General features: G+C 41.4%; 1 protein-coding gene across 3 annotated transcripts; it reads right to left on the bottom strand.

Annotated features, from left to right (window-relative positions):
* Window positions 1–221: 221 nt before the first annotated feature.
* CENPK (centromere protein K) lies at window positions 222–25,327 on the bottom strand. Of its 3 annotated transcripts, none has more exons than XM_083465540.1 (10): window positions 25,231–25,327; window positions 22,699–22,830; window positions 21,931–21,987; window positions 20,416–20,488; window positions 16,617–16,663; window positions 10,484–10,566; window positions 10,290–10,388; window positions 9,907–10,036; window positions 6,461–6,514; window positions 222–5,664 (listed from the first exon to the last, which is right to left on the bottom strand). In XM_083465540.1, the coding sequence occupies exons 2-10, from the start codon at window positions 22,813–22,815 to the stop codon at window positions 5,497–5,499; spliced, it is 828 nt and encodes a 275-aa protein (XP_083321666.1). In that variant the 5' UTR covers window positions 22,816–22,830; window positions 25,231–25,327; the 3' UTR covers window positions 222–5,496. The 3 variants fall into 3 exon arrangements, with proteins under 3 accessions (XP_083321666.1, XP_083321668.1, XP_083321667.1); XM_083465542.1 differs by lacking the exon at window positions 25,231–25,327 and adding an exon at window positions 24,908–25,207; XM_083465541.1 differs by lacking the exon at window positions 25,231–25,327 and adding an exon at window positions 24,794–24,949.
* Window positions 25,328–25,375: the final 48 nt, after the last annotated feature.

The raw sequence follows: 25,375 nt of genomic DNA, 5'->3' as shown, positions 1-25,375 counted from the left end.
TTCAGGGCACCTCAAACTTTTGGAGTGGGGCCATAGCTCTGTAGAGCTCATGCTTTATGTGCAAAAGGTCTCACGTTTAATCTCCCTTGAAAAGGTATCAGGTAAGAGGTGAAGTTAAAGAGTAGGCAATGGCAGAACAGATAGCTGAACAGTCATCTTGTTGTAAGCCAAAAATGGCTTATCTTCTGAGTTACACCAATAAAACTCAGAGACTAGAGGAGTTAGGAGTCCATTGTTGTTTATTGCAAAGCAATAGGTTACAGTCAAATCTTTTCACAAAACTGCAACCTCGCCCAAGAGTCCCGGGCAGGAGTATTTATAAGTTTCAAACAAAGCATTTCAATTTCCACCAATCATATACATCATTACCTCATGCTTAATACACATGCGCAATAAGCACTGCTAACTAAACTTTGATTCTCACCATGATCTGTTACATTGTGTTAGTACGCATGTTGGGAACCTGTGTTACGTGTAGCCAATTGCACCATGTATCAACTTATATTCTAGTTTATAAGCTGTATCTTTGTGATTTACGTATTAGCTGTCCTTCTGTCCCAGTAGGGGACGGCATCTTGCAAAATCATGTTTCTTAAAGCAACAGGTTACCACAACTTCTCTATTTGAGGCATATTCAAGGATTTATAGGGGTTGACATTATCACATTCATTATGGCCTTTTGGGCCACTACCACAATCTAACTATCAGGCAGCTTCGAATGTTTGAAACAGAAGCTACCCAAACAAAGTCATGCTCCACTTTTGTGTTGGGGGCTAGGTAATTGGCACACTGCCGTCAAAGAGCTAGGAGCTGGTCTTTTGCTTTTTTAATGGAGAAACTCATCTGACAGGTTTTGCTTCCAGAGGCTGGAGCATCACATTACATAGATACATGTGTATATATGTTAATAATACCTTCAGTTTGGGTACAACTGATGATATAGTAATTTAGAGGCACAAATTTTTGCAAAAGCCACAAAAAATCAGCTGGCAGTGAATAAAGTAGAAGACATGGGTAAAAAAATGTGCCCCAGGAAGTATCAATTCTTTTTTATATATATAATGGGGTTGTTTTTCCAAACTTGAATTTTTTGTGGCTTATTTAGAATTTTGGCAATGCTGCTGCTGGACGATCATTTCACCAAATGGCTAACGGCTTAACTCCTTGCCAACCAGCCAGAATCCCCCTAGGCTCCCTTAGCAAAATAAAAGCATATTATAACACTGGGGAAACATGAGAAACTGATTGAAGAGGAAATGATTTATTATAAATAGTAAAGGTCTCAAGTTGCCACTCGTATTTATCAAGGACCCTGAAATAGTTATCTAGATTAATTTGCATTCAAAGTATGTCTGCAAGGAACAGCTTCCAGCAACTCATTTAAATGAGTTCTAAATTACAATAGAAATACCACCAAAATTACATTTTTCTTGGCTTACTGTAACCCTAAAGCTCATTTGGAAGCACCTGCAAACAGTGTTGGTTGCCAAAAAGAGAAGGCAGGATTCAATTTCATTCGACATAATAAATTTTGTAAAATACAGAATTTTAAACTTTTACAGAACAAAGAACTTCTTGTAACTACGGCTGATTATAATTATGGGTAGTTCTGCGCCACTGAGGTGCTTTGGAATGTCCATTGTTTAACCTGGAAGCAATTTTAACTAAGACAGAATGTTAAAGTTGCCCGAGATTATAGAGAGAAGAATTAAAAAAGGAAAAGGAAAAAGAAGACACAGTGGCTTAAAAACGGATTTTTTTTCTACTGGGAATCAGCACTGCCTCCACCCGACCAAATAGAGTTATATAGGTAGTAGTTTCCTAAGTAAAAATGAATTTAGGCCCTAAGGGAACTGTAAAAATCCAGAGGAAGGTGCAGATAATTTTCTCGGAAAGGTAATGCCCTATGTGCTGTTGAAATACAGTATTTCAAGAAAAAAAATAGTTTCATAGAAGCCCTGTGTGATAAATTAACTTCATTGATCTGGTCAAAGCCACCCAGCAAACTTCACAGGAAAGGCAAAAACAAAAATCCCAGATGTATGTTTGCTATCCAAAGTGGTTTGCTCTAAAGTGGACAGAGACTGAAAGTTTAATAAGTTTCAGAGAAGGGACTGAAACATCTTGTTCAAATAACCAGTCTGGTAAGAATTCCCCGCCCACCCTCGCCCCGACGACTTGAGCTTCCTCAAAGTGTAGCCAGGTGTTTACAGCATAGTCTGCTAAGAAAGAAAAAGGACTTTGTACTGTGGAAAGGAGCTTTTCCTTACGCACCAGCTGTGCTGGAGTGTCATATTTTTAATGGCTACTGCACGACTTTCACTATGTATGTGCGACGCATGAAGCACTGCTTTGACAAAAGACATACTGAAGTAAATTATGCCAAAGGAACATTGCCTGGTAAACTCCAACGTGCTAACCATGGTGGCTTAAATTACCAAGCTCAAACTTCTTTGAAAGCAAAACTGCTCTTGTCTGATCTTATGCTATAGTTAAGATGGGTATTTCTGTACTCCCACTTGCATGAGTCAGGCTGTCCCAGGAAACTACCTATGTACAGTATTTCATAATGTACAATTCTGGACCTCTGTGAAAAGGTCATTTCAGATTCAGGGTAAGGTTGCCTGCATTTTTCCTATTACTGGGTGCACACAGCACCCCCAACTTGTTCAGCTTTTGGCGATGCTTCCTAAAGACATCTGCTTGACACTATTTCAGATGCTCTGTCCCTGTGACAGACTGCAGGAGCTGACTTTCTTTCCTCCACATAAGTTTTAGCTAGATCCTTTTCTTGCCCCCACATTCCCTTGCACCTGTTTGTTACTTTCCTTAGGGAGTAGACAGGACCCCCACGGTGGGGAAAATACCTGCAGGTTTGCAGGGAGGGGGCGGAATCTGTTGTCTTACCAGATTAAATGAGTTCAAAGGAACCCATGTTAAAACAACCAACTAGTTTCTGAAAGCAGGCATTTGTCTGGCTCTCCAGGTTTTAGGTTGATGATTTTGGTCCCACAGGTAAACACGGGCCATCTCCATTGGTGCATGGGGCCACTGAATTCTGCCCAATCCCCAAAGACGTCAGAACCATCCCCACTGCAGACTCCTACACCATTTGAGATGGTATATCTTTTCATGTAAGTCAAGAAACTCAGTTATTTTTCTCCTCCAATTTGCTTCCAATGCACAGAAGGCAACTATAGTGACTCAACATTTTTATTAATTAATTAATTAATTTTTATTGTTGAATTTGTTAGTCGCTTTATCATGCCCAAGGCAACCCAAAGCGACTTCCAACCAACCAAAAAATACCAACACAGATACAATAAAACAAAGGGGGGGGGGGAAAACACATTTAAAAAATCTCACCCACTTCTGCCTTCTTGCTATCTCCTATATTTTCCAAATCTCACTCACCTCTGACACCCACAAGGCAGGAAAAACTACTACTTTACGTATAACTTCCTTCCACCACTTTTCTACTTCTTTCACTTTCTCCACTGCAAAAGTTGGGTCTTTAAGAATGTACCACCTCATAATTCCATCCTAGGCAACTCTCTACATTTCTCCTCTTCCCTCTATCTCTGCTGTATTAAGTACTTGTGCCAGCAACGTGTGGGTGGGTCAACCTGTGTAATGTACTATTAACCCTCTCTATTCTGTATGTTCCTGTAATGGCATTTCAAGCTGCAAAGTTGTTTTTGTTGTTTCTAAGTAAATTAATGTTGGCATTTATTACCTTTAAACCTTTACTCTTTTCATAAATAAATAATTCAACTGAAACAATGGTGTGGTTATTTGCTAGCTCTCTGGAGCAAATACACCAAGGCTGGTTCTTTACCGAAGGCCTTGCACAGTTCAGCTGTCCTGCTCAAGTTGTTGTTTTTTTGTACCAGTGTAGGAGATACCAAGCAGTACCAGTATAAAAGAGACTGGCACTTTACAAGAGTACCTGGTTACCATACTGGACAGCTTTGGACGGGGTGGGGTGGGGAAAGCAGGTGCTGTCATTGGTTCCACTGAAAAAATCCTTTTAGTCAAGGAATGCTGGTACTTCCAAGTAAAAAAGGCAAGCCATAAACAGTTTCAATTTAGACAAATTTTTGAAAGTGTGCTGAATACGACTTCCCTTATTTTATGTCCAGAACTCAAATTGTGAGACAATTCTGAACCACATATCTTTGAAACATGCATAGTACAGTGGTACCTCTGGATACGAATGGGATCCATTCTGGAGCCCCGTTCGCATCCAGAAGTAAATGTAACTAGCAATGGCATGTCTGCGCGCGTTGCTTTTCGCCGCTTCTGCGCACGACGTCATTTTGAGCGTCTGCGCGAGCGGCGAAACCCGGAAATAATGTGCTCCGTTACTTCTGGGTTGCTGCGGAGCGCAACTCGAATGCACTCAACTTGAAGCATATTCAACCCAAGGTATGACTGTACTGGGCACTTATATCAAATGAAAAGGGAATTGAAGATGTCAACCTCTGGAAACCCTGAAAGTGATTTGGCCAGTGACGCACTCCTTAGTTACACCCCCTTTGGATTACTGTAATAATGCGTTCTATGTGAGGCTTCCTTTGAAAAGTGCCCAGAAACTTGTTTTTAATATTATTATTTTTAAGTGTGTGTGTGTTCCTATCAATGTTTACTTTTATTTTTAAAAAATTGCTTCTTTTCTATGTTTTCAGCTGTTCTTATTTTTATCTGTAAGGTGACTTGAGTTTATGTCAAGGAAAAAGGTGGGGTATAAATAAATATCTACTACTATTACTGAAGCTGGAGCTGGAAGAGACCTGAAATTAATTGCAATCTTTGAATATTTCCTACTTAATTTATTTAAAAGGCAAATCTGGCACAACAATTTCATCATAGACCACTTCCATGGAAACAATACTAAAGGTTCACTCTTGCAAAGGTCTTGGACTTGGGGCTGGGGAAGGAGGGCAGACAGCAAGATGGCAAAAGTAACTCTGAAACAGATTATCTTACAAATTCTGACTGCAGATCTCCAAAAGGTTTCCCTTGCCTTTCTTTCACAGAATTGCATGTATCCCTGGTGACTTGGAAATACAAAATTCTGTTTTCTTTTTCTCAGCATACCATCCCAGGAATAAATAACATTTTTTCTATTTCAGCATTCCCCTTAAGGTGATGCTGGAGTCCAAGAGTTGATGGAAAAGAAGTTAGTTGGAGAGCTACAGGCAAATGAACCACCAGTCTAAAATACACCTATAATCCTAGGTTTGTCTCTTATTTTAATGGTCTGGATAGTTTTCAGGATAAAATATTATTTGCTAATAGTAGTAAAAGTAACAAAGAACTAATTAAAATCTCACATTGAAATAGAGTGCTGTAGTTCCAACATTACAGAAACATTATGAGCACCTGCATGAAAGATCTGTAGCAGCAGAAGTGCTATCTTCTCAAGCTGAAGAAAGCAGCTACACCCCTTCTAATTAACTTTATTTTACTGATCAGGCGATGAATTCCATCTTACTATATATTGCTATTAGTGAAATTTTCTAGACGTATTCTGTTTGGATCTTCTGGATGTCTTAATGCAATGCCATTTCGCAGCAGAAGTTCAATATAAGGAGCCCAGAATGAAGTGGTGATTGATACATATGGATCATGTGGTGTGTTACTAAATTTGTGGATAAGGCTCTGAAAATGAGAATGACATTTAGAAAACAATGTTAGCTTTGATCGGCCAGACGTAGTGGCTGCATGTGCATGCAATGCTAAACGATGGTTTAGTGCTACCTGCACAAGCAGAGATGAGTTTGAACAAAGCCTTCACTTTCAGAGAACAGAACTGTAGAATTGGAAGGGATCCCAAGCGCCATGTAGTCTGACCCTCTGCGATGAACAGAATCCCAGTTTAGTGCAACCTTTCCTTCCTGAGTTAATGCAAATGCACTCAAGGGTTGCAGACAGCTTCCTTTCTGTTGCTACTGTGCATAACTAGACATGCCTGTGCCCGGCCCATTGTTATCATCTAGCCCAAGGGGATTCCACACAAAAAGCTGCTCTTCACTAGGGACCAGGAAAATACCTTTGTCTAAGGCTGGTTTTGCATTTAGGTGTCTGTGCTCAAGTAGAGAGCAAGATGGAAGAATAAGATGGAAGGCAGCTTTCCATGTACGTTGAGCTCACTCAATCCATTTAGATTTCCAGACGTCATAATAACCACTGGGAATTGGACCCAGAAGACAACAGGGCATAATTGGCTAGCCTATGGCCCTCCAGATGTTGTTGGACTCCTATCAACCCCAACTGTAGCATGGGTGGGAGTTGAATAGAGGGGAGGGGGAAGTTTCAGGCAAGATGAGGAGGCCCTATGGGTCGCATCTGGCCCCCAAAACAGCATGACCAAACCATTCACCAATCCCTGGAGTAATTATTTAGGTACTTATCCATCCCAGTCTTTACCTGCAGCAAACACAACAAATGTTCTTACCTCTAAAATTTCATGTAATGATATTAGTTGTACATCTGGCTTTTCAGATGAATGCTACAGGAAACAAAACAAAAGATCTATGTCATATTTAAGGCATGCACTTTAACAAAGGGAGGGAAGTTTTAAAGATAAGTTGTTTTGAATGCATTTCTCTTCTTTTGGACTTGAAAAAACGAATTTGTGCAAAAGTAGTTGAGCAAGAATGTCAGTGAGATTACGCATTTGAATGTGATAAGTGATGAAATAAGGATGCATCCTCACTCAAATGGCGCATGTAAGTGGACATCTGATCTACATTCACAGTTCCTCATTCACCAGGTCACAAAAATACAGAAGTCTGTTTACATGCACGGACTTGCAACAATTTACAATAGCACAGTACATCACACTAAACCAGGGCTGGGAACCTCAGGCTCCAAACCTCTCCCCAGGTTACAACCTCCTTCCCAGGTGACAGTCCCTCGCCACACCTTCCGCAGTGTTTCTTCCTAGCTGGAATGCATCTTTGAACTTATTTGCCTGGATGAAGAGATGGGTGTGCTGGAAACTCAGACCTTTGCATAATTGGAATATAGCCGACTATACAGTGGTGCCTCGCAAGACGAACGCCTCGCAAAACGAAAAACTCGCAAGACGAAAGAGTTTTCCGTTTTTGAGTCGTTCCGCAAGACGAATTTCCCTATGGGCTTGCTTCGCAAGAAGAAAGCCCATAGGGAAATCTCCGGGGACCTCTTTTAAAATGCTGGCGGTCGGGAGCAAAGACCAGGTCCGGGGACAGTCTGTCCCCCGACCTCTTCTGAAGGGTGGGGGGGGGGACAAGGGCTTTTCTTCCCACCGCCAGCCTTCAGAAGGCTGTTCTGAAGGCTGGCGGTGGGAAGAAAAGCCCTTCTCCCCACCTCCCGCCCCGCAAGCTCCAGGGACAGGAGGGCTTTGCTGCCGACCGCCAGCATTTTAAAAGCCCCCGCTGTCCCGGGGCGATTTTAAAATGCTGGCGAGCGGCAGCGAAGCCTATGCTGGCGGGCGGCAGCGAAGCCTTCGCTGCCGACCCCCAGCATTTTAAAAGCCCCCGGGGCAGCGGAGACTTCTCCGCTGTCCCGGGCGATCTTAAAATGATGGCGGGCGGCAGCGAAGCCCTCCTGTCCCCGGAGCTTGCGGGGCGGGAGGTGGGGAGAAGGGCCTTTCTTCCCACCGCCAGCCTTCAGAAGAGCCTTCTGAAGGCTGGCGGTGGGAAGAAAAGCCCTTGTCCGTCCCCCCCAGCCTTCAGAAGAGGTCGGGGGACAGACTGTCCCCGGACCTGGTCTGAAGGCGGTTTCCATAGGAACGCATTGATTGATTTTCAGTGCATTCCTATGGGAAACCGTGCTTCGCAAGACGAAAAACTCGCAAGAAGAAAAAACTTGCGAGGCACCACTGTATAAATATGAGAGTCACACCTGTTGCTCCATCCACTCTTGGCTCTGGCACTGCCCATTTTACCTCTGGTCACACTCACTGGCATGCAACCCTCAGAAGGATACACACAAGAGAAAGTTTTCTATCCTGCAGTAAAGAATGGTTTAGTGTGATGTGCATGAGCTGAAACAAATCTGACCAAGCCATGGGCTCTTTACTTCCCTTTCCTGTGTGATCAGAAGGACTTCAGCAGTGTTAACCTTCGGTTTCAATTAATCGTGGTTTCTTGGTGTCTGCAAACTGGGAACTGTGGTTCGTAACAAACTGGCTCAGTTTCACAACGAGCCATATTGAAACCATGATTACTCTAGCCGACATGTTAAATTAACCAGAGACTGTAATAAGCCATGATCCTTGGTTGAATACAACAACAAGCAGAGATGCAGTGAAAACAAAAGCAGAAACTGCCAAAGTCCTCTTCAGCGCTATGTGGGTACAACCTTGAGTCTCACATAGGCCAGTTCCTGCCTGCACATATAATGCTAAACCATGGTTCTGCATGATATGCAAATGTGACACAACAGCATTACAAAACACAAGGATCACATCCACAAAATTGTGATTCTTGTATGCACCACTTATTTTTTAGCCCTTTCGTTTTGAAGTACTTGGTTATTTACATTCAGTACATACTGCCCAACAACAGAAGTTCTCTGGGCAGTTCACAAGTACTTGGCATCCTCCAATCTTGGCAATTTCAAAGTGTCATTTACAAATGGGTATTGATGATCATTTGTAAATGTATGGGAGGAAGACAAAGATTCTCTGTGTTGTCAGGTTCCCATTTCTCCCCTAATCTTGGCTGCTTTTAAATTATATTTGCATTCAACTGTCGAGTTCACTAGGTAGCTTAAAAACATTTCCCAAAGAAAATATAAATATGCATCTTTCCTCAGACACAAGTTTCAGCTTACTACAAAAAGATACCATTTCTTTCAGGAAAATATCTAAGTGGGTATGAGATGAATGCTCAGTATTTATTTTATATAATATCCACCTTTCTTAAAACACTATAGAAACCAAAATTGCACAGGCCTAGTTGTACAATCTTTAAAGTGAAAATAGAGAGGATGACATCAAAAGCTTTGCCAGCTATGGCCACCAGGGGGGGGTATAGCAAGCACTCTGCTCTCAATTATATCTCAGAATGGGACTGAAGATACCACAACCTATAAGCTGCTGGGTGACACAGATTCCAGCAAGAGTTTTAAGAAGGATGTAGAGAAGCACCAGTTTCTATGGCCTGCAAGACTTAAAGGGGAGAGGGAAACTGACACCACAAAGGCGAGAAGCATAGGGAACTGAAAAGAAGGAAGCTAAGAATGGAGAAATGGCTAAAACCAGGGGTACCGAAAGAGTAGAAGGTGGGCAATTTGGGAAAATTTAGGCTAGGAGAATTAGGCTCAGAGACTGAAGGTGAGCTCAAAAATTGTGTGAGTGCATCTAGCGACAGCAGGGCTTCAGACAGCAATGCTCTCAATTATATATCGGAATGGGACTGCTGGGGCATTAAAGCTGAATTAAAAGCACAGCATTTGAACTTTCATGATTGCTTTTCATTATGACAGTATAAAAAGGTAAAAGTAAAGGACCCCTGGACAGTTAAGTCCAGTCAAATGCGACTATGGGGTTGCAGCACTCATCTCGCTTTCAGGCCGAGGGAGCTGGCGTTTGTCCACAGACAGCTTTCCAGGTCATGTGGCCAGAATGACTAAACCGCTTCTGGAGCAACGGAACACTGTGACAGAAACCAGAGTGCACAGAAACAGTTTACCTTCCTGCCACAGCAGTACCTATTTATCTATTTGCACTGGCGTGCTTTCGAACTGCTAGGTTGGCAGGAACTGGGACAGAGCAACAGGCGCTCACTCCATTGAAGGGATTTGAACCGCTGACCTTCTGATCAGCAAGCCCAAGAGGCCCAGTGGTTTAGACCACAGCGCCACCCACATCAGAGACTTCTTAGCTTAATATTAATGTGAAAATGACCATACTCTTTTCTTTCTTGTAGTTCCATCATCAGGGAGAGGAAAATGTTCTTCAAGGAACTCGCCCAGAGCAGTCAAGATCTTATCCTTATACGGCTTTATTTTCAGCATTTTGGTTTTGATTTCTTGAAAGGCTCTAAGGTGTTAAAAAAAAAAAGGTGAATTGCAATAGTCTTTTTTAAAAAAGTGATAAACTTGCAAACAAAAATTATTATCCACACCAAAGACTTTAATTATGCAATTCGCTTAGTAAAAAAGGTAAAGGTACCCCTGCCCGTACGGGCCAGTCGTGTCCGACTCTAGGGTTGTGCGCCCATCTCACTTAAGAGGTAGAATGATTCTAATTTCTATAGTTTCCCGCTCCTAAAACTGCAAAACATTATGAATACCTTTCTTCAGAAAACTCTACAACTTGATTGCGATTTTCTTCCTCTGTTTGATTGAGGCAGTCCATTAGCTGTTGCTGTTCCTCCAACCATTGCTGTTCCCTTTAAACAGATGTGGGGAGAACAGTAGACAAATACACATTAGTTTTGTAGAACTGCCAAATCAGTTCCAGGATAATACTGAATCCAGCACATACCTTACTAAGTCTTGCTTCAATTTTTTGTTCTTTGCTTGAATTGTCGATAGCACCATTTCAAGATCCTGGTCTACTTCCTGCAACTGAAAAGATAAGTGTGCTCTTTATAGAAATGTAGTTCTTTAAAAATATATGCACTGTGGTGCTCTGTGCATTTGTATGCCTTATATTTCAGTACTATACTATCTGTATGCTTAAATACGAACACAGAAAAGTAGGTACTCATCCATCTTTTTCTTTTTTTAAAAATAATATTTATTAAGAATTTAATAATTACAAAAAGAAGAAAAAGAGTTAAACAAAGCAAAACAATACAATACATAAGAAACAAAAAAAAAATAACACTGCTTATCTTAACAAAACAAAACCAAAAACAATTAAAAACACATCCAATATTTTCATATCTTGTCTTTCATTTACTTGTTTCGACGACCTCCTCACTCCTCCCTTTTTTGTATTCTAGTTCAATCAGCTATTTCAGCAAATCCTTTCCATCTTTCTCAGTTTTTGTCCTATAATTTATCTTAACACAATCTAACCTTATTTTTTTCCCCTTTGGCCCATTAACAGTCTATTTTTACTTAATTCTTTGTAACATTTCTGCTAAAGCCATAAACTTCATTCCAGCATCCTTCTAACATTCATTAATTTTACAGTGTTTCTGTAAATAGTCTTTAAATTTTTTCCAATCTTCTTCCACCAACTCTTCTCCCTGGTCTCGGATTCTGCCAGTCATTTCCGCCAGTTCCATGTAGTCCATCAACTTCATCTGCCATTCTTCCCGGGTGGGTAAATCTTGTGTCTTCCAATACTTTGCGATAAGTATTCTTGCTGCTGTTGTAGCATACATAAAGAAAGTTCTATCCTTCTTTGTCACCAATTGGCTGACCATGCCCAGGAGAAAGGCCTCTGGTTTCTTCAAGAAAGTATATTTAAATACCTTTTTCATTTCATTGTAGATCATCTCCCAGAATGTCTTAATCCTTGGGCACGTCCACCAAAGGTGAAATAATGTACCTTCAGTCTCATTACATTTCCAACATTTATTATCGGGCAAATGGTAAATTTTTGCAAGCTTGACTGGTGTCACGTACCACCTATAAATCATTTTCATTAAATTCTCTCTTAAGGCATTACATGCCGTAAACTTCATACCTGTGGTCCATAACTGTTCCCAGTCAGCCATCATGATGTTGTGTCCAACATCTTGTGCCCATTTAATCATAACAGATTTCACCGTTTCATCCTGATTGTTCCATTTCAACAGCAAGTTATACATTCTTGATAAATTCTTAATTTTGGGGTCTAACAATTCTGTTTCCAATTTTGATTTTTCCACCTGGAAGCCAAGTTTTTTGTCCAAATTGTATGCCTCCATTATTTGGTAATAATGGAGCCAATCTCACACTTTGTTTTTTAAATTTTCAAAGCTCTGCAGTTTTATTCTGTCTCCCTCTTGTTCCAGAATTTCCCAATATTTCGGCCATTTGGCCTCCATATTGAGTTTTTTCTGAGCCTTCGCTTCCATTGGTGACAACCATCTTGGGGTTTTATTGTCTAACAAGTCCTTATATCTTATCCAGACATTAAACAATGCTTTTCTAACAATATGGTTTTTAAACGCTTTATGTGCTTTAACGTTGTCATACCACAAATATGCATGCCAGCCAAATACATTGTTGAAACCTTCTAAGTCCAGCACATCAGTGTTTTCAAAAAGCAGCCACTCTCTCAGCCAGCAAAAAGCGGCTGATTCATAATAAAGTTTAAGGTCTGGCAGGGCAAATCCACCTCTTTCTTTAGCATCAGTTAATATCTTAAATTTTATTCGAGGCTTCTTGCCCTGCCAGACAAATCTGGAGCTGTCTCTCTGCCACTTCTTGAAACAGTCCATTTTGTCCAAGATTTGCAATGTTTGGAACAAAAACAGCATCCTTGGCAATACGTTCATTTTTATCACAGCAATTCGGCCTAACACTGATAACTTCAAATTTGACCATATTTCTAAGCCCCTTTTCACTTCAGTCCAGCATTTTTCATAATTATCCTTAAATAAATTTACGTTCTTAGCAGTCATGTTAACCCCTAAATATTTCACTTTCTTAACCAATGTTAATCCTGTCTCCTGCTGAAACTTATCTCTCTCTATCCCAGTTAGGTTTTTCTCTAAAACCTTAGTTTTTGTCTTGTTCAACTTAAAGCCTGCTACCTGACCAAATTCTTGAATCAGTTCCAGTACTCTTTTAGTACTGGATACTGGCTCCTGTAAAGTCAATACCAAATCATCAGCAAATGCCTTCAGTTTGTACTGTTTAGTTCCCACTTGTATACCTTTAACCAATTGTTCCTTCTAATCATATTTAGCAGAACCTCCAAGACCGATATAAAAAGCCTCATCCATCTTTTTCACATGAATAGGAAAATGAATCAGCAAACAGGTAAAATAAATACATAGCTTTGTAAGTGATTTTCAAACTCTTATTCCAGGGAACTTTGTGGTTTCTTGGAATCTTCTGAGCAGTTCCTTGGTGAAAAGATCAGAAATGGCAGACAAGCTTCTCTGAAAAACGGTGTGCTCACAGAATTATCTTTTAGAACTCCAGGAGGACTGGGTAGAAGGGATTTCTCCTCCATGCACTAGTTGTCGTTCTGTATCATTAGCACCATGCGTTGTATTCAGTGCAAGGATTACTGCTAGCACAAGAGGACTTCCTGCTTACCCTATCCCTGCATGTCCCCTAAATCTGTTCTGTGGGCTCCCCCCACCCTCCAGAGCAGATTTGGGGAGGGCACAGGATGGGGGAAGAAGGCCTATTGTGCTAGTGGTAATCTTTGCCAAGATAGGATGAGTCAGTAGGATACTAACTACTACTTCTCTTGAAGGCTTTGCAGGGTAAATCTGTATATGCATACATCAACCTGCTCTCTCCAGACGTTTAAGACCACGATTCCCATCAACCCCATCCAGCATGGCCATACTTGGTTGAGAAAGGTTGGTGTAACTGTTCATCGTTTAACATGTAAGACATAGAACCTAATACATATCAGTGACCTGATAGGTCACAAACACAACAGTAGCTTATTCAAATGTATCTCCTCAAATGTAAAAGATGCCCTAATACCAGTCAATATGAGCCAATGTTGAAGCTCACTAAACTGACCAGTGCCTCATATGTCTTAAAATGCTCTGTAGATGCAGCAGTCCCATGACACATTAGGAGACAAAATTGATAGGAAAAGTAGAAACTTTGGAAATCACTATCCTAGACCAGTCTTCTCTGTGATGCACTCTGTGAGTGCTTATAGTTTAGATTGCACATTTCAATTCTAAGTGTTGGGACTTGAGAAAATAAAATGTATACAACTGCATAGAATGAAGGCTCTAATCTATTTTAACAGATTTTCCAGGACTATTTTGATTCTCTTTTTCAGATGCAACATCCTTGTTAAATTCTCAGTAAAAATGAATGTGCTGGATCATGTAGTGTGATTTATAATTTACGAAACCACATACCAAGCAATCTTGATCCATAGGGCCATGCAGACTGATTAGCACCTAACACTATGTGTCCCTCAGTGGACGTAGGGTTACGTAGGTGTAATGGTTCTAGGGGTTGCTTGTGTGTAAATCAACGCCACCCTTGGCTGGTTGCCTGAATGAACCCTTTCTGTCTGGACAGCCACGTGCCCGTGGCTGTCTCAATCACTGGCAGGATCCGTTAGTGGGCGTTTCTTGAACTTCTTCCAGCAAAGAAGCTCTTTGACGCCTAGTCTCCGCCTACTTTCCCTGCGAGGAAGCCTTCTGCGCAGGGAGGGTGTGGGCATCGGAGGACCCGTGCTCTCCCCACTGGTTCCCAGCAAGGAGTCTTGGAGCCACCTCGCCGATTCCCCCATCTGCCCCCCTTCTCCACTGGTGTTACGCTATTTCCTTCCCCAGAAGATGTGCTGCTTCTCTCCCTCCCGGGCCGCTCTCCGGAATCCCTCTGGAGCCCTCCCTCTCCCTCTGGCTCCGATGGCAGTTCCCTGACAGCAGGGTTAAGCAGAGCAGTGTCAGTTGTTTTCATAAAAATCAATTAAAAACATTATGATCTATATATGCCTTTTGTACAATTTTACAGATTTCAAATGTATCTTGATAATAAAAATGTTAATGCTTCTCTTATCATGGAGTCAATTCTACACACATACACAAGAATAAGAACTTGAGATTTTTTAAGCCAATTGTCCAGAAAGCAGAATGTCAAATCAAACATGATATAAGAGGTGCAACATTTTCTCAAGGCAAAGATGTTAGCCAGTCATTTTGTTGAAACAAAATATGTATTAGCATGTCTGCTTCCATGACCTTTCTAATGAGAGGTGGAATAAAATTGCTGAGAAGTAACCAAATCCAGAGAAAGGAAGGCAAAGAAGTTGTTTTTAAACCAAAAACTTTATAATTTGAATGTGAATTCATTTACTAGGTACAGTATAATTGCTTATTTTAGCAAAGGAGCCACAATAATCTTCCCAGCTAATGTTGCATAGCAATTCTTCAACCCTTATATTGAAATCCTATCACTAACACATTCTAGGTTTCCTTGTTAGCCCCAGATCTGGAAGAATTAAAGAGTAATATTTGCAGATGCTATTGCTATAAAACTTAGAGGAGTATTATGGACTGATGTCAAATGTATAACTTAGTTAAGATGTTTTAGGCAGGCCTAAACATAACCGAGTGAAATGTAATTCACAATCGGCATGTTATAGCTACTAGTGTCTTGGTAGAACTTCCAATTTATGCTGCTTACCTAAATGACAGGAGAGTTGTCACAGCTAATGGCCAGGATGATGGGTCACAAGCTGTGCAGACCTAACGTTAGGTGAATTTGGGACATATAGAATCATAAAATTGTAGAGATGGAAGTGACCCCAAGGGTCATCTATTCCAACCCCATCCGATGCAGGAATCACAGCTAAAAAAATCCCTGGCAGATGGCCATCCAACCTCTGTTTAAAAACCTTCAATGAAGAAGAGTCCACTATCTTCAGAGGCAGTCCATTCCACTGTCAAACAGCTCTTATTGTCAAAAAGTTCTTCCTAATGTTTATTCAGAATTTTTATCCTGTATTTTTATGTTGTGAACCGCCCTGAGATCTGCAGATGAAGGGTGGTATATGTTAAGTTGTGGGTGAACATATCAGATGACACAGCGATTCTTCAAAGAGCTCTTGTTTATTCACAGGCCAGAACTGAACGGTTCAGCCAGCCTGTTTATATAGAGCTCCACTAGAACGCAACAGTAACCATTTTCTGTAACTATCCAATCACTGAACGTCACTTTTGATCCCTTATTTGCATATGTGGATCTGAGTGAAAACTATCTACAGTATCCCCCTGCTGGCCCAGGGTGAAGAAGAAGAAGAAGAAGAGGAGTTTGGATTTGATATCCCGCCTTTCACTCCCCTTCAGGAGTCTCAAAGCGGCTAACATTCTCCTTTCCCTTCCTCCCCCACAACAAACACTCTGTGAGGTGAGTGGGGCTGAGAGACTTCACAGAAGTGTGACTGGCCCAAGGTCACCCAGCAGCTGCATGTGGAGGAGCGGAGACGCGAACCCGGTTCCCCAGATTACGAGTCTACCGCTCTTAACCACTACACCACACTGGCTCTCTGGGTGAGAACTTCAGTACATAACAGTATATAAATCTTAGGGAAAGCTAGTTGAGTGTACAGGTAACTTGCATCTTACACGAGGGTTTGGTTCCAGAGGTATCCACAAAAACACATAAAGCCAGGAACCCCAGAACCGCCTCCCCCCCCCCGCAAGGTGGAGGGCTGTGTACCTGGCTCTAGGGAGGTGGTGCAAAGGTCCTGCCACCTTCCCAAAGCCCTGTAAGTGGGATGTTGCCAGAGCCCTTGCACTGCCAGGTAAGCCTTCAACCACAGCTTTGCACAGGTGGGGGGGGGGATAAATATATGGAGAGTGGGTTTCCCCTGCTCTCCATTTATTTATTTATCTAACCCCCACCCGCACAAAGCTGCAATCACGTAAGTAAAATAAATGTTAAGATGTGAGTTACCTGTATATCTAATTGTCTGACTAATACTTTCAAGATGTTACAACCAGCTCATCCTAATTTAATAGACATACCTGGTGTCTTCCTAATGCTGTCAGAACGTCTGGATTCACGGGAAGTACTGAAAAACACAACAAGTTGCCATACTTTTAAAAACAACACATATTCGCAAATCTGATTTCTCTGAGTGAAACAATCAGCATTAGACCCAATGCTATGATTACTACACATAACATATTACAGAGTGAGCTGAAGTCCACATAGAATGAATTCTATAAACAGCAAGCAGCATCTCATAAAAAACTTATTAGTGAATCCAAACCACTTTAAGACCAACCAGCAGCCTACAATGACCTATTGAAGGCTACAATCCTATGGTTGCAAGAAGGGTGCCCTAGGGGCTACTGAACTGTTCAGAGCTCCCTCTCTGTAGGTGGAGATAGATAGATAGATAGAGAGAGAGAGAGAGAGAGAGAGAGAGATATCTATTCTTGCAGACAGAGGTCTCGTTGTGAAGACATCCCTACAGCAACAGCAAAAAGGTAAGTGCTACACAGCGAATAGGGCAAAACAAAGAGCAAAAACAGCATTCTAGCAATATTTGGTGGGAAGGTGGACACACTTTCCCATTTCTCCCAGTGAGAAGGAAAATCCTTTTTTAAAAAAACAAAAAACACTTAAAAACCTCAAAGAGGTGGGGGAAAGAAGGATTTACAATCCCCACCAACAGCACCTTTTGCCCACCAGTGCTATCCCAGAAGTTCGTCCACCACTATGCCTTCTGCCTGGTAGGCTTGCTCTCAGAAAGCTGTACTATAGCTGTTTACGATTTTATGAAATAAATACTATGAAATAGAGTTGGAAGGGTCATCTAGTCCAACCCGCTACAAAGCAGAAATCTTTTTGCCCAATGTGAGGCTTGAACTCAGGACCCTAAGATTTAGAGTTTCATGCTCTACTGATAGAGCTATCTCTTTAGTCTATCGTTTGTACTGAAATAAAGATGCTTGACGGAAAAAATTAATGAAACGTTGAAAGTGCAAAAATCGATGCACAGAAAATTTACAAGAGTTATGTTTTACACGCTTAGCGTATAATGATATTATATTGGAAGTTACAGCCCTAAAGCAAATGCAACCTTTTTGTGGAAACTTCAAAGCCAGAAATAGGCTTAGCGAAAAACAATGATGGAAAAGTGCTTACATTCAAGGCTGAATGGATAAACAGATGGACATAGCCCTTCAAAGATGTCCTCAAGAGATTTAAGGCTTTCAGCAGAAGATTTTAATATATGAAGAAGTTAGCATTGGCACAACCTAGAAATGTCAATAAAATCCACTAAATATTGCTGGGGAATATCTATGTTGCCTTTAGGCCAAAAACCTCCTAAAAGGCACCTGATGTAAAATATTTTTTGAAGCTATAGAAGTTTCAGGAACTAGACGGGAAAACACCTGGGAAGCTTGTGTATATCACTGTGAGCATCATGTTACAAGGACATAAAGGTAATACACAAGGACACAGACCACCAACTAGTGCTGAATCTTCTGGCAAACACCAGCATCCTTAAAATCTAGAGACACGGGGCCCACAGGCTGTGTAACATATGGTGATCCTATTGGGTAACTAGTAGGAAACAACATAAAATATCACAGTCAAAAGCCACAAGTCTGAGGTGCTCTGTTCTAAGGTGGGGTCTACTTGGACAGACTGAAACAAATGCAGACATTGCCAGCAATTGTTCACACAACTGTCTGTGCATAAGGGCACTAAAATAGCCAAGCCGTAGATTGAGGCCTAATAAATTCTATATTGTAACAACCCATTTGATGACGTTACTTCCATGTTCAGAGCATTATATTTGTGAAGTTTTGTAGCAGAACTTTCCTTATATTGGACCTTTTGTTTATAACGGATGGGGAATGTTTATAACGGATGGGGAATGAATCAGGAAGGGCTTTCCATAGAATCCTGCTCAGTTTGGCTGCCTGCACATCTTCCCTGATGGGAACAGGTACTCACAACCAACACAGGATTTAACTCTAACTTCCCACCCATCAGTTGATATCATGAATTATGCCAGTTGATGGGTGGATGTGGTTTGGGGGAAATTTCCTTGTGGGCCAATTTAGACCCCCTGGAGGCCAGAGTCCCCACCCTTGGTTTATAAGGTACTCACTAACAATACTGAAGTCACTAACACAAAATCAGCACAATTTAAACCATGTAGAGATAGTCCATCATAAGAATTAAGCACATTTTGAGCTGCATTGTAATACTTTGCAGCCTAGTAACAATTCTGCAAGACTTTGAAACAAGTATCAGTCATTACTGGATAAATAACTACTCTTTGTCTCACCAACAACATTTGCTGTTTAACTACGTCTTATCTTTGCTTAACCTAATTTGTTTAAACCGTTATGCTATACCCACTTACCTGGGACTAAGCTCCACAAGCTTTAATAGGACTTTCCATTCTAGAATTGCATGTATACAATCCTAAACATGCCTATTCAGATGCAAGTCCTATTAAGCTAAATGGAACTAACACCCAGGTAAGAGTACAGTGGTACCTTGGGTTACAAACGCTTCAGGTTACAAACACTTTGGGTTACAAACTCCGCTAACCCAGAAGTAGTACCTCGGGTTGAGAACTTTGCCCCGGATGAGAACGGAAATCGCGTGCCAGGAGTGAGGCAGCAGCAGGAGGCCCCATTAGTGAAAGCACACCTCAGGTTAAGAACGGTTTCAGATTAAGAATGGACCTCCGGAATGAATTAAGTTCATAACCTGAGGTACCACTGTACAGTGGTACCTCGGGTTACATATGCTTCAGGTTACAGACTCCGTTAACCCAGAAATATTGCTTCAGGTTAAGAACTTTGCTTCAGGATGAGAACAGAAATTGTGGTCCGGCGGCACGGCAGCAGCAGGAGGCCCCATTAGCTAAAGTGGTGCTTCAGGTTAAGAACAGTTTCAGGTTAAGTACGGACCTCTGGAACGAATTAAGTACTTAACCCGAGGTACCACTGTATATGGGATTGTAGCCTGGGTAATGTTTTCACATGTTCTTAAAGTTGCTCTTAAGATTCCCCTATAATAATACTAATCCTGCTAATTGAGCCATTATATTGCAATGTTGGTTGCCGCAAAGTTTTGAATCATGTTTTGAATCATGAAGCGTGGTTCCTAGTAGTGTGACTCTCGCGTTCTCTTTTTAAGGAATTGGCCAAATGATCTACAGGATGCATTATTCATGCAGAATTATTCTTCCTTACAATTTACACAGGATTAAAATAATATTCCTGATATTAACTTTCATCAATAATGATTGGCATTGTAGGTGCTGCAACAATTGCTTGGTTTCTTTTGGATAGACCATAATTAGAAACAGGAGGCAGAGTGCACTGCAAAGTCCACTGTGTGCAATAAGACTAGTCTTCAACCAGTTATTGTATGTGATAGTCCATACCCAATTATATAAAAGCATGTGATATCTGAGATATTGCAAACACAAAACTGGTGCTCCAAATATTTTCTAACCTAAAAAACCTCAAAATTTGTATGTTTTCCATCTACAACATGTGTGTCATTTCTGAAAGATTGTTGTCATTGGCTGCTGTACTACAGGAGTGTCAAGATAGGCCATTTGGAAGAATAGATTTCAACAGAGAGTAAGAAAAAATAAAAGAGTGACAGCATGAAGTCGATCAAGAAACACAGAGAAGGCCTAAAATTACGGAGAATGGTACACAACAGATAACAGAAGTGGTAAGATTATACATTCCATAGAAACCAGGACACTTTGAACATTCAAGGTTTCATACCCCTTAGCTTTAAAATTCTGAAAAATATTTAGATTAAAAGCCTTACCATCTGGTTTTCTCTTCTGCCATTGGTAAAGCTCCGCTGAAAGAGCCTTCACCCTTTTCATTAACAAGGAAAGCTGTAATACATAGCAAATGTTGAAAGGTACTTTAAAAATGTTTTATTACACTTGAATAAAGAGCAGACCACTTAGAAGTACGAACTGGAACATTTAACCAAATAATGGTATATAACCACTTTCCCAACCCCATTCTCTAACAGAATATTCATCATGAGCAGAACAACACATTCTGATACAGAGAAGCACCAGAGAATATTGTCTGGCACAGAACCTTCCCCAGTGCCAGGAGCTGCCTTTGCTCCTTGACCTGGGGCAGCCACTGCCAGTGGCACTGTGTGGTGTTTTTTCAGGCTGAGGTTCTCCATGGAGGAAAGTGCAGGATTTCAAGGACTAAAGGAGCAGCCTATGCATCTAGCAAAGGAGAAAAGTTGTGTAAACTTTATTTATTTATTTATAGTGGAACAAGTTCCACTAATTATTGTTAGTGGAAAGGTTTCAAAGTCATAGATTCTATGATGCAGTTTCACCTATACCACAATGCACCATGCACTCAATTATGTTTCCAGCAGCCCTCTCCAAGTTTCCATTTAGCTCATGTTCAAGACTTCCTTCCATCACCAGCCATGTGAGAACCAGGGTGGAGTGAGGAGACAAGGCCAAACACAGTTCTAGCACATGTTTAGCTGTTGTGGTATGCGCAAAGGCCTGTGTCACAACAGGTACTGTTCAAAACATTAGCAGTCACTAGTTGACACAACTATTGCATTGCTGTGTCAGCTATGTTTATGGCTCTTAGTCATGATGGATTTATATTGTGCCCTGATGTTTAAAAGCAGTACAGCCATACCTCTGGTTGCGAACGTGATCCGTGCGGGAGGCACGTTTGCAACCCGCAGCGTTCGCAGCCTGAAGCACCGCATCTGTGCACATACGTGTGTGACGCGATTCGGCGCATGTGCGTGATGTCATTTTGCACTTCGGCGCATGTGCCGAAACCCAGAAGTAACCTGTTCTGGTACTTCCGGGTTCGCCGCAGTTGGCAACCCGAAAACGCTCAACCTGCAGCGTTCGTAACCCGAGATATGACTGTATGTTAATACCAAAGGCATAATATGGGCAGAGAGGGGCATGCTATTGCCTTTGTGCAATAGCACAAAGCATATGGCAGGCGACTGCAGGAAAGCTATCTGGACTAGTAAATCCTTAGTTTGTCCTAGTTCTTCTTTGGTTATTTACTCAAATTAAAAACAGCAGCATCATTTGGGAATAATTTTTTCATTGGTAGTTATGGCTAAGCTGGTTGTTGAACCATTTTTAAAAAAAATTTAATGCATCCAAAGCATGTTTTCTTCAAGCCACTGTTGCATCTTTGAGATAAACTGGGCTAGATATCTAAATAAATGTGTACATGCATAAAAAACTGGCTTGGAAATGTTTTAAATCTGGTCCCCCGTGCATGGAAAGCTTTTTCACTGACAGTTCTGAAACTTTATCCTTACCTTGGGATCTGAATCTGAAAGTGTTTCTGTTTCTTGATGTGTTAATCTGTTCTGACACTTGGTTATAAAGAAAGGAGAGAAATAAAATTATATTACATTGTGCTTGTTTTCCCCTTCCTTAGACCAACCAACAATTCTGAACATTTAAAAGCATTAGAACTCAAGATACTGAAGACACACCATCCAGCCAGTTATACTGTATTCTCTTTGATTTCAACTTGAGAATTTATGAACTAGTGAAATTCTCTCCCTTTGAAATAAATGAGGCCTAAAGAATAACTGACTTTGGATTGTGTATCTTAGAAGTACAACTGATGACACCAAGCAATTTTCAGCAATTTTAGGGTGCCCCTCACTTTATGGTCTTCAATAACGTCTCTTCCTCTATTGTCCTTGCATTCCTCATTGCACCCTTTGTCTTTTATAAATTTTTGACAGGTTTTCATTAATGGAGCTGTGCTGGTTAGACTGAAGGTTTTGCTTGGTCTTATATTTAATTTTTTTAATTTTCCATTTCATTTATCACACATGAAAGACAAGGGAGGACTGGCATCCACAAAAGCCATTTAAAAATTCTTTCTACTTTTATCTGCATTTTACTTTTTCTAGAGATGGGGTCTGCTGTATGCTTAGGCACATGTACAAGCATTGCAAATAGAGGAATAAAATACAGCATTATTGCTAGTTATTTGTTCCTGCCACTTCATTCATCACATCAACATACATCACTGCTGTAACAGTATTCATCAATAGGATATTGCTCATTACCTCTTCCATTTGTTTCCACAATTCTTCACAATCTTGTATGAGTTGTTCTTTGGCACCTTCTGAACTCAGTAATGTGCTGCTGACCATTGGGGGAACTTGCTGCTCATCTAGACTCATCGTATTTTTCTCAGCCTATGAATAACATTGTTTCCATACTTGCTTTAATCACTGATAAACAGGTGGTATAGAAATGGTTTAAAACAGCATCACACACACACACACACACACACACACAACGTGAAGCACCAAAAAAAGAGAGAGAACAGTTTATGAGCAGTAGTCTGACAGTTGTATAGGACCACAGAACCAAATAACTAACTGAAAGCTAGCAGCTGCATCATGAATGTAGAAATTATGTTTAAGCACAAGTTTGCAAGTCCAAAACAGAGCAAATAAAGTCAATGTGCCTTCCTTGAGGGCACACAGGTCTTCAGCAGTGCACAAGTTGCACACAATGACAAAAGCAATGCTTGTAAAAAGTAAGACCAAGTGATGGGATCTATTATTCCCCAATAACCAAAAATCATCTTTAAATTTTTCATACTTATCCTTTAAGAACAAGCTTGCAACAGCTGGTGCCTTTGTTTTGTCTAAATTTGGCAGCTTGTGAAAGCATAGCTGATCAGAATTACATAGTTCTCTTATACAGCCACATGGACAGGCTTGGCCTATACAGTTTAGAAACTTCAGTATATAGTTTAAATAAAAATAAAATAGTAAAAAGCAACTCTAAATACAGAGAATTTGAGGACAGAACATAAGCATAACAGGTTTCTCAGCATACTTAACATGAGGAAATTCTATTTCCACTGAACTCAAATGCAAGGTACTATCAGTTGCAGTGGGTATCCTGAAAACATTTATGCATCTGATGAAGTGGACTCTAGTCTGCAGAATGTTATGCCCTAATAAAATTGTTAGTCTTCAAGGTGTAGAACCTTTCTTGTTTCTGTGTACACACACACAGAGTAATGTTGAATCTGTAAATAAAACCTCCATCTATGAAATGTCTGATTTCACAAAAGTAATAGTAACATAACCTGGTTTCTAGAGTGGGATGGAGACTTTTCAAAACTGAGCAAGCACCTAGCATTTTTAAGCTGGATTCTATATGTTGCTAATGATTAGAAATGTTTCAGGCAGGAATTTTTTGATTTCCAAGGACAATGCTAAAATAACAACATTAAGACTGTCTTCTTTTAATTATTTAACAGCTTTGATCAGCAAAACTAGTTTACCAAAGCCAAGAAAGACTTATGAGAGGTAAAGCATTCATGTTGTTGTTGTTTAGTAGTGCCCGACTCTTCGTGACCCCATGGACCAGAGCACGCCAGGCACTCCTGTCTTCCACTGCCTCCCGCAGTTTGGTCAAATTCATGTTAGTAGCTTCGAGAACACTGTCCAACCATCTCATCCTCTGTCGTCCCCTACTCCTTGTGCCCTCAATCTTTCCCAACATCCCAGGGTCTTTTCCAGGGAGTCCAGCATTCATACAAAGTACCAAAACAAAGAATGAAAATCTTCAACATCATCCTTAACAGCAGTAAAGATTATTTTGAAACACAGTATGTAAAACACCTTAATATAAATAACGAGACAGACTTGCAATTTTGAAAATCTAGAGACCAAATGGTTTGATGTTGCCCTTAGGAACAGATCTGTGGAAACATATGGACTTGAATAAATAAAGCATTAATTCATCAATGGTACAAGCCATACACATTTGTGAGAAAGGCTGTTAAATTAAATCCCAAGGCAAGGTTCGTACCCGCTGCCTTGTGAGACATCTTCAGGAGAAGAAAAGGCTAAGGAGTAAACTCTACACAAATCCGGAATGGAGCCCCCAAAACGGCTGGATGACAAGTTGTACATCTCTTTCTAGCAATTCCTGCAGCCAAGCTGATGACAAATGTATTGCTTTCCTTTCCTTTGGACCACATCTGTGAGGTCCAGAGAGGGGTCTTGTCATCTGGGCAGCCCAGGACCTCCACACACAGTGCCCAGGCTTGCACCCTGAGAGGTCACTCTGGTACCTTTAACACAGCAAAAACAACACAGGGGTGGGGTGGGGTGGGGGGCAACAGTTACGAGTTACCGGTTTCTGCAGCCACAGCAGGCGCTGTGATTCTCTAGTGGCTTGACTTCACCCCCGGAAGCGCACTCCATTGTTTCTCTCTACACAATGGATGCCAACAACAACAACCGTCACCTTAAACGCCTTCCCCAGTAAAACCAGTTGCTAACCAGAACCTTCAGAAGCGTCCCTTTGGACCAAACCAGTCCAGCATCTGGTTTCCCCCAGTGGCCCGCCAGGTGCCCTTGGGAAGCCCACCGGTGGGACCTGAGGGGAACCGCCCTCCTCTAGGCGCTGCTGCCCAGAGACGGGCATTCAGCCACATCTGTCTCTAGTGGAGGAGGAGAAAACAAGCTCCAGCCTCACGACCCCTGACGCCTCCACGGAAGAAAAGGATGCCTCCCTGACGGAGGCTCGCCCAGACCCAGCAGCCGATGGCCGCCCACTCCTGACATTACCACGGCGATTTGCCGGTGCCGCCGCCGACCTTCTTCTTCCCCTCGGCTCGGTCCGAGTCGCCTCGCTCTGCATTCCGAACCTGCGCGGGCTGCGCTCTCATTGGCTGTCGGCGAGGGTCGCGGGCGGCGCGCTCCCAAGCGCGTC

Source organism: Podarcis liolepis (genome assembly GCF_965112155.1).
Source record: "Podarcis liolepis genome assembly, chromosome: 11".
Classification (NCBI taxonomy): domain Eukaryota; kingdom Metazoa; phylum Chordata; class Lepidosauria; order Squamata; family Lacertidae; genus Podarcis; species Podarcis liolepis.
This window is presented reverse-complemented; position numbering and strand designations above follow the sequence as displayed.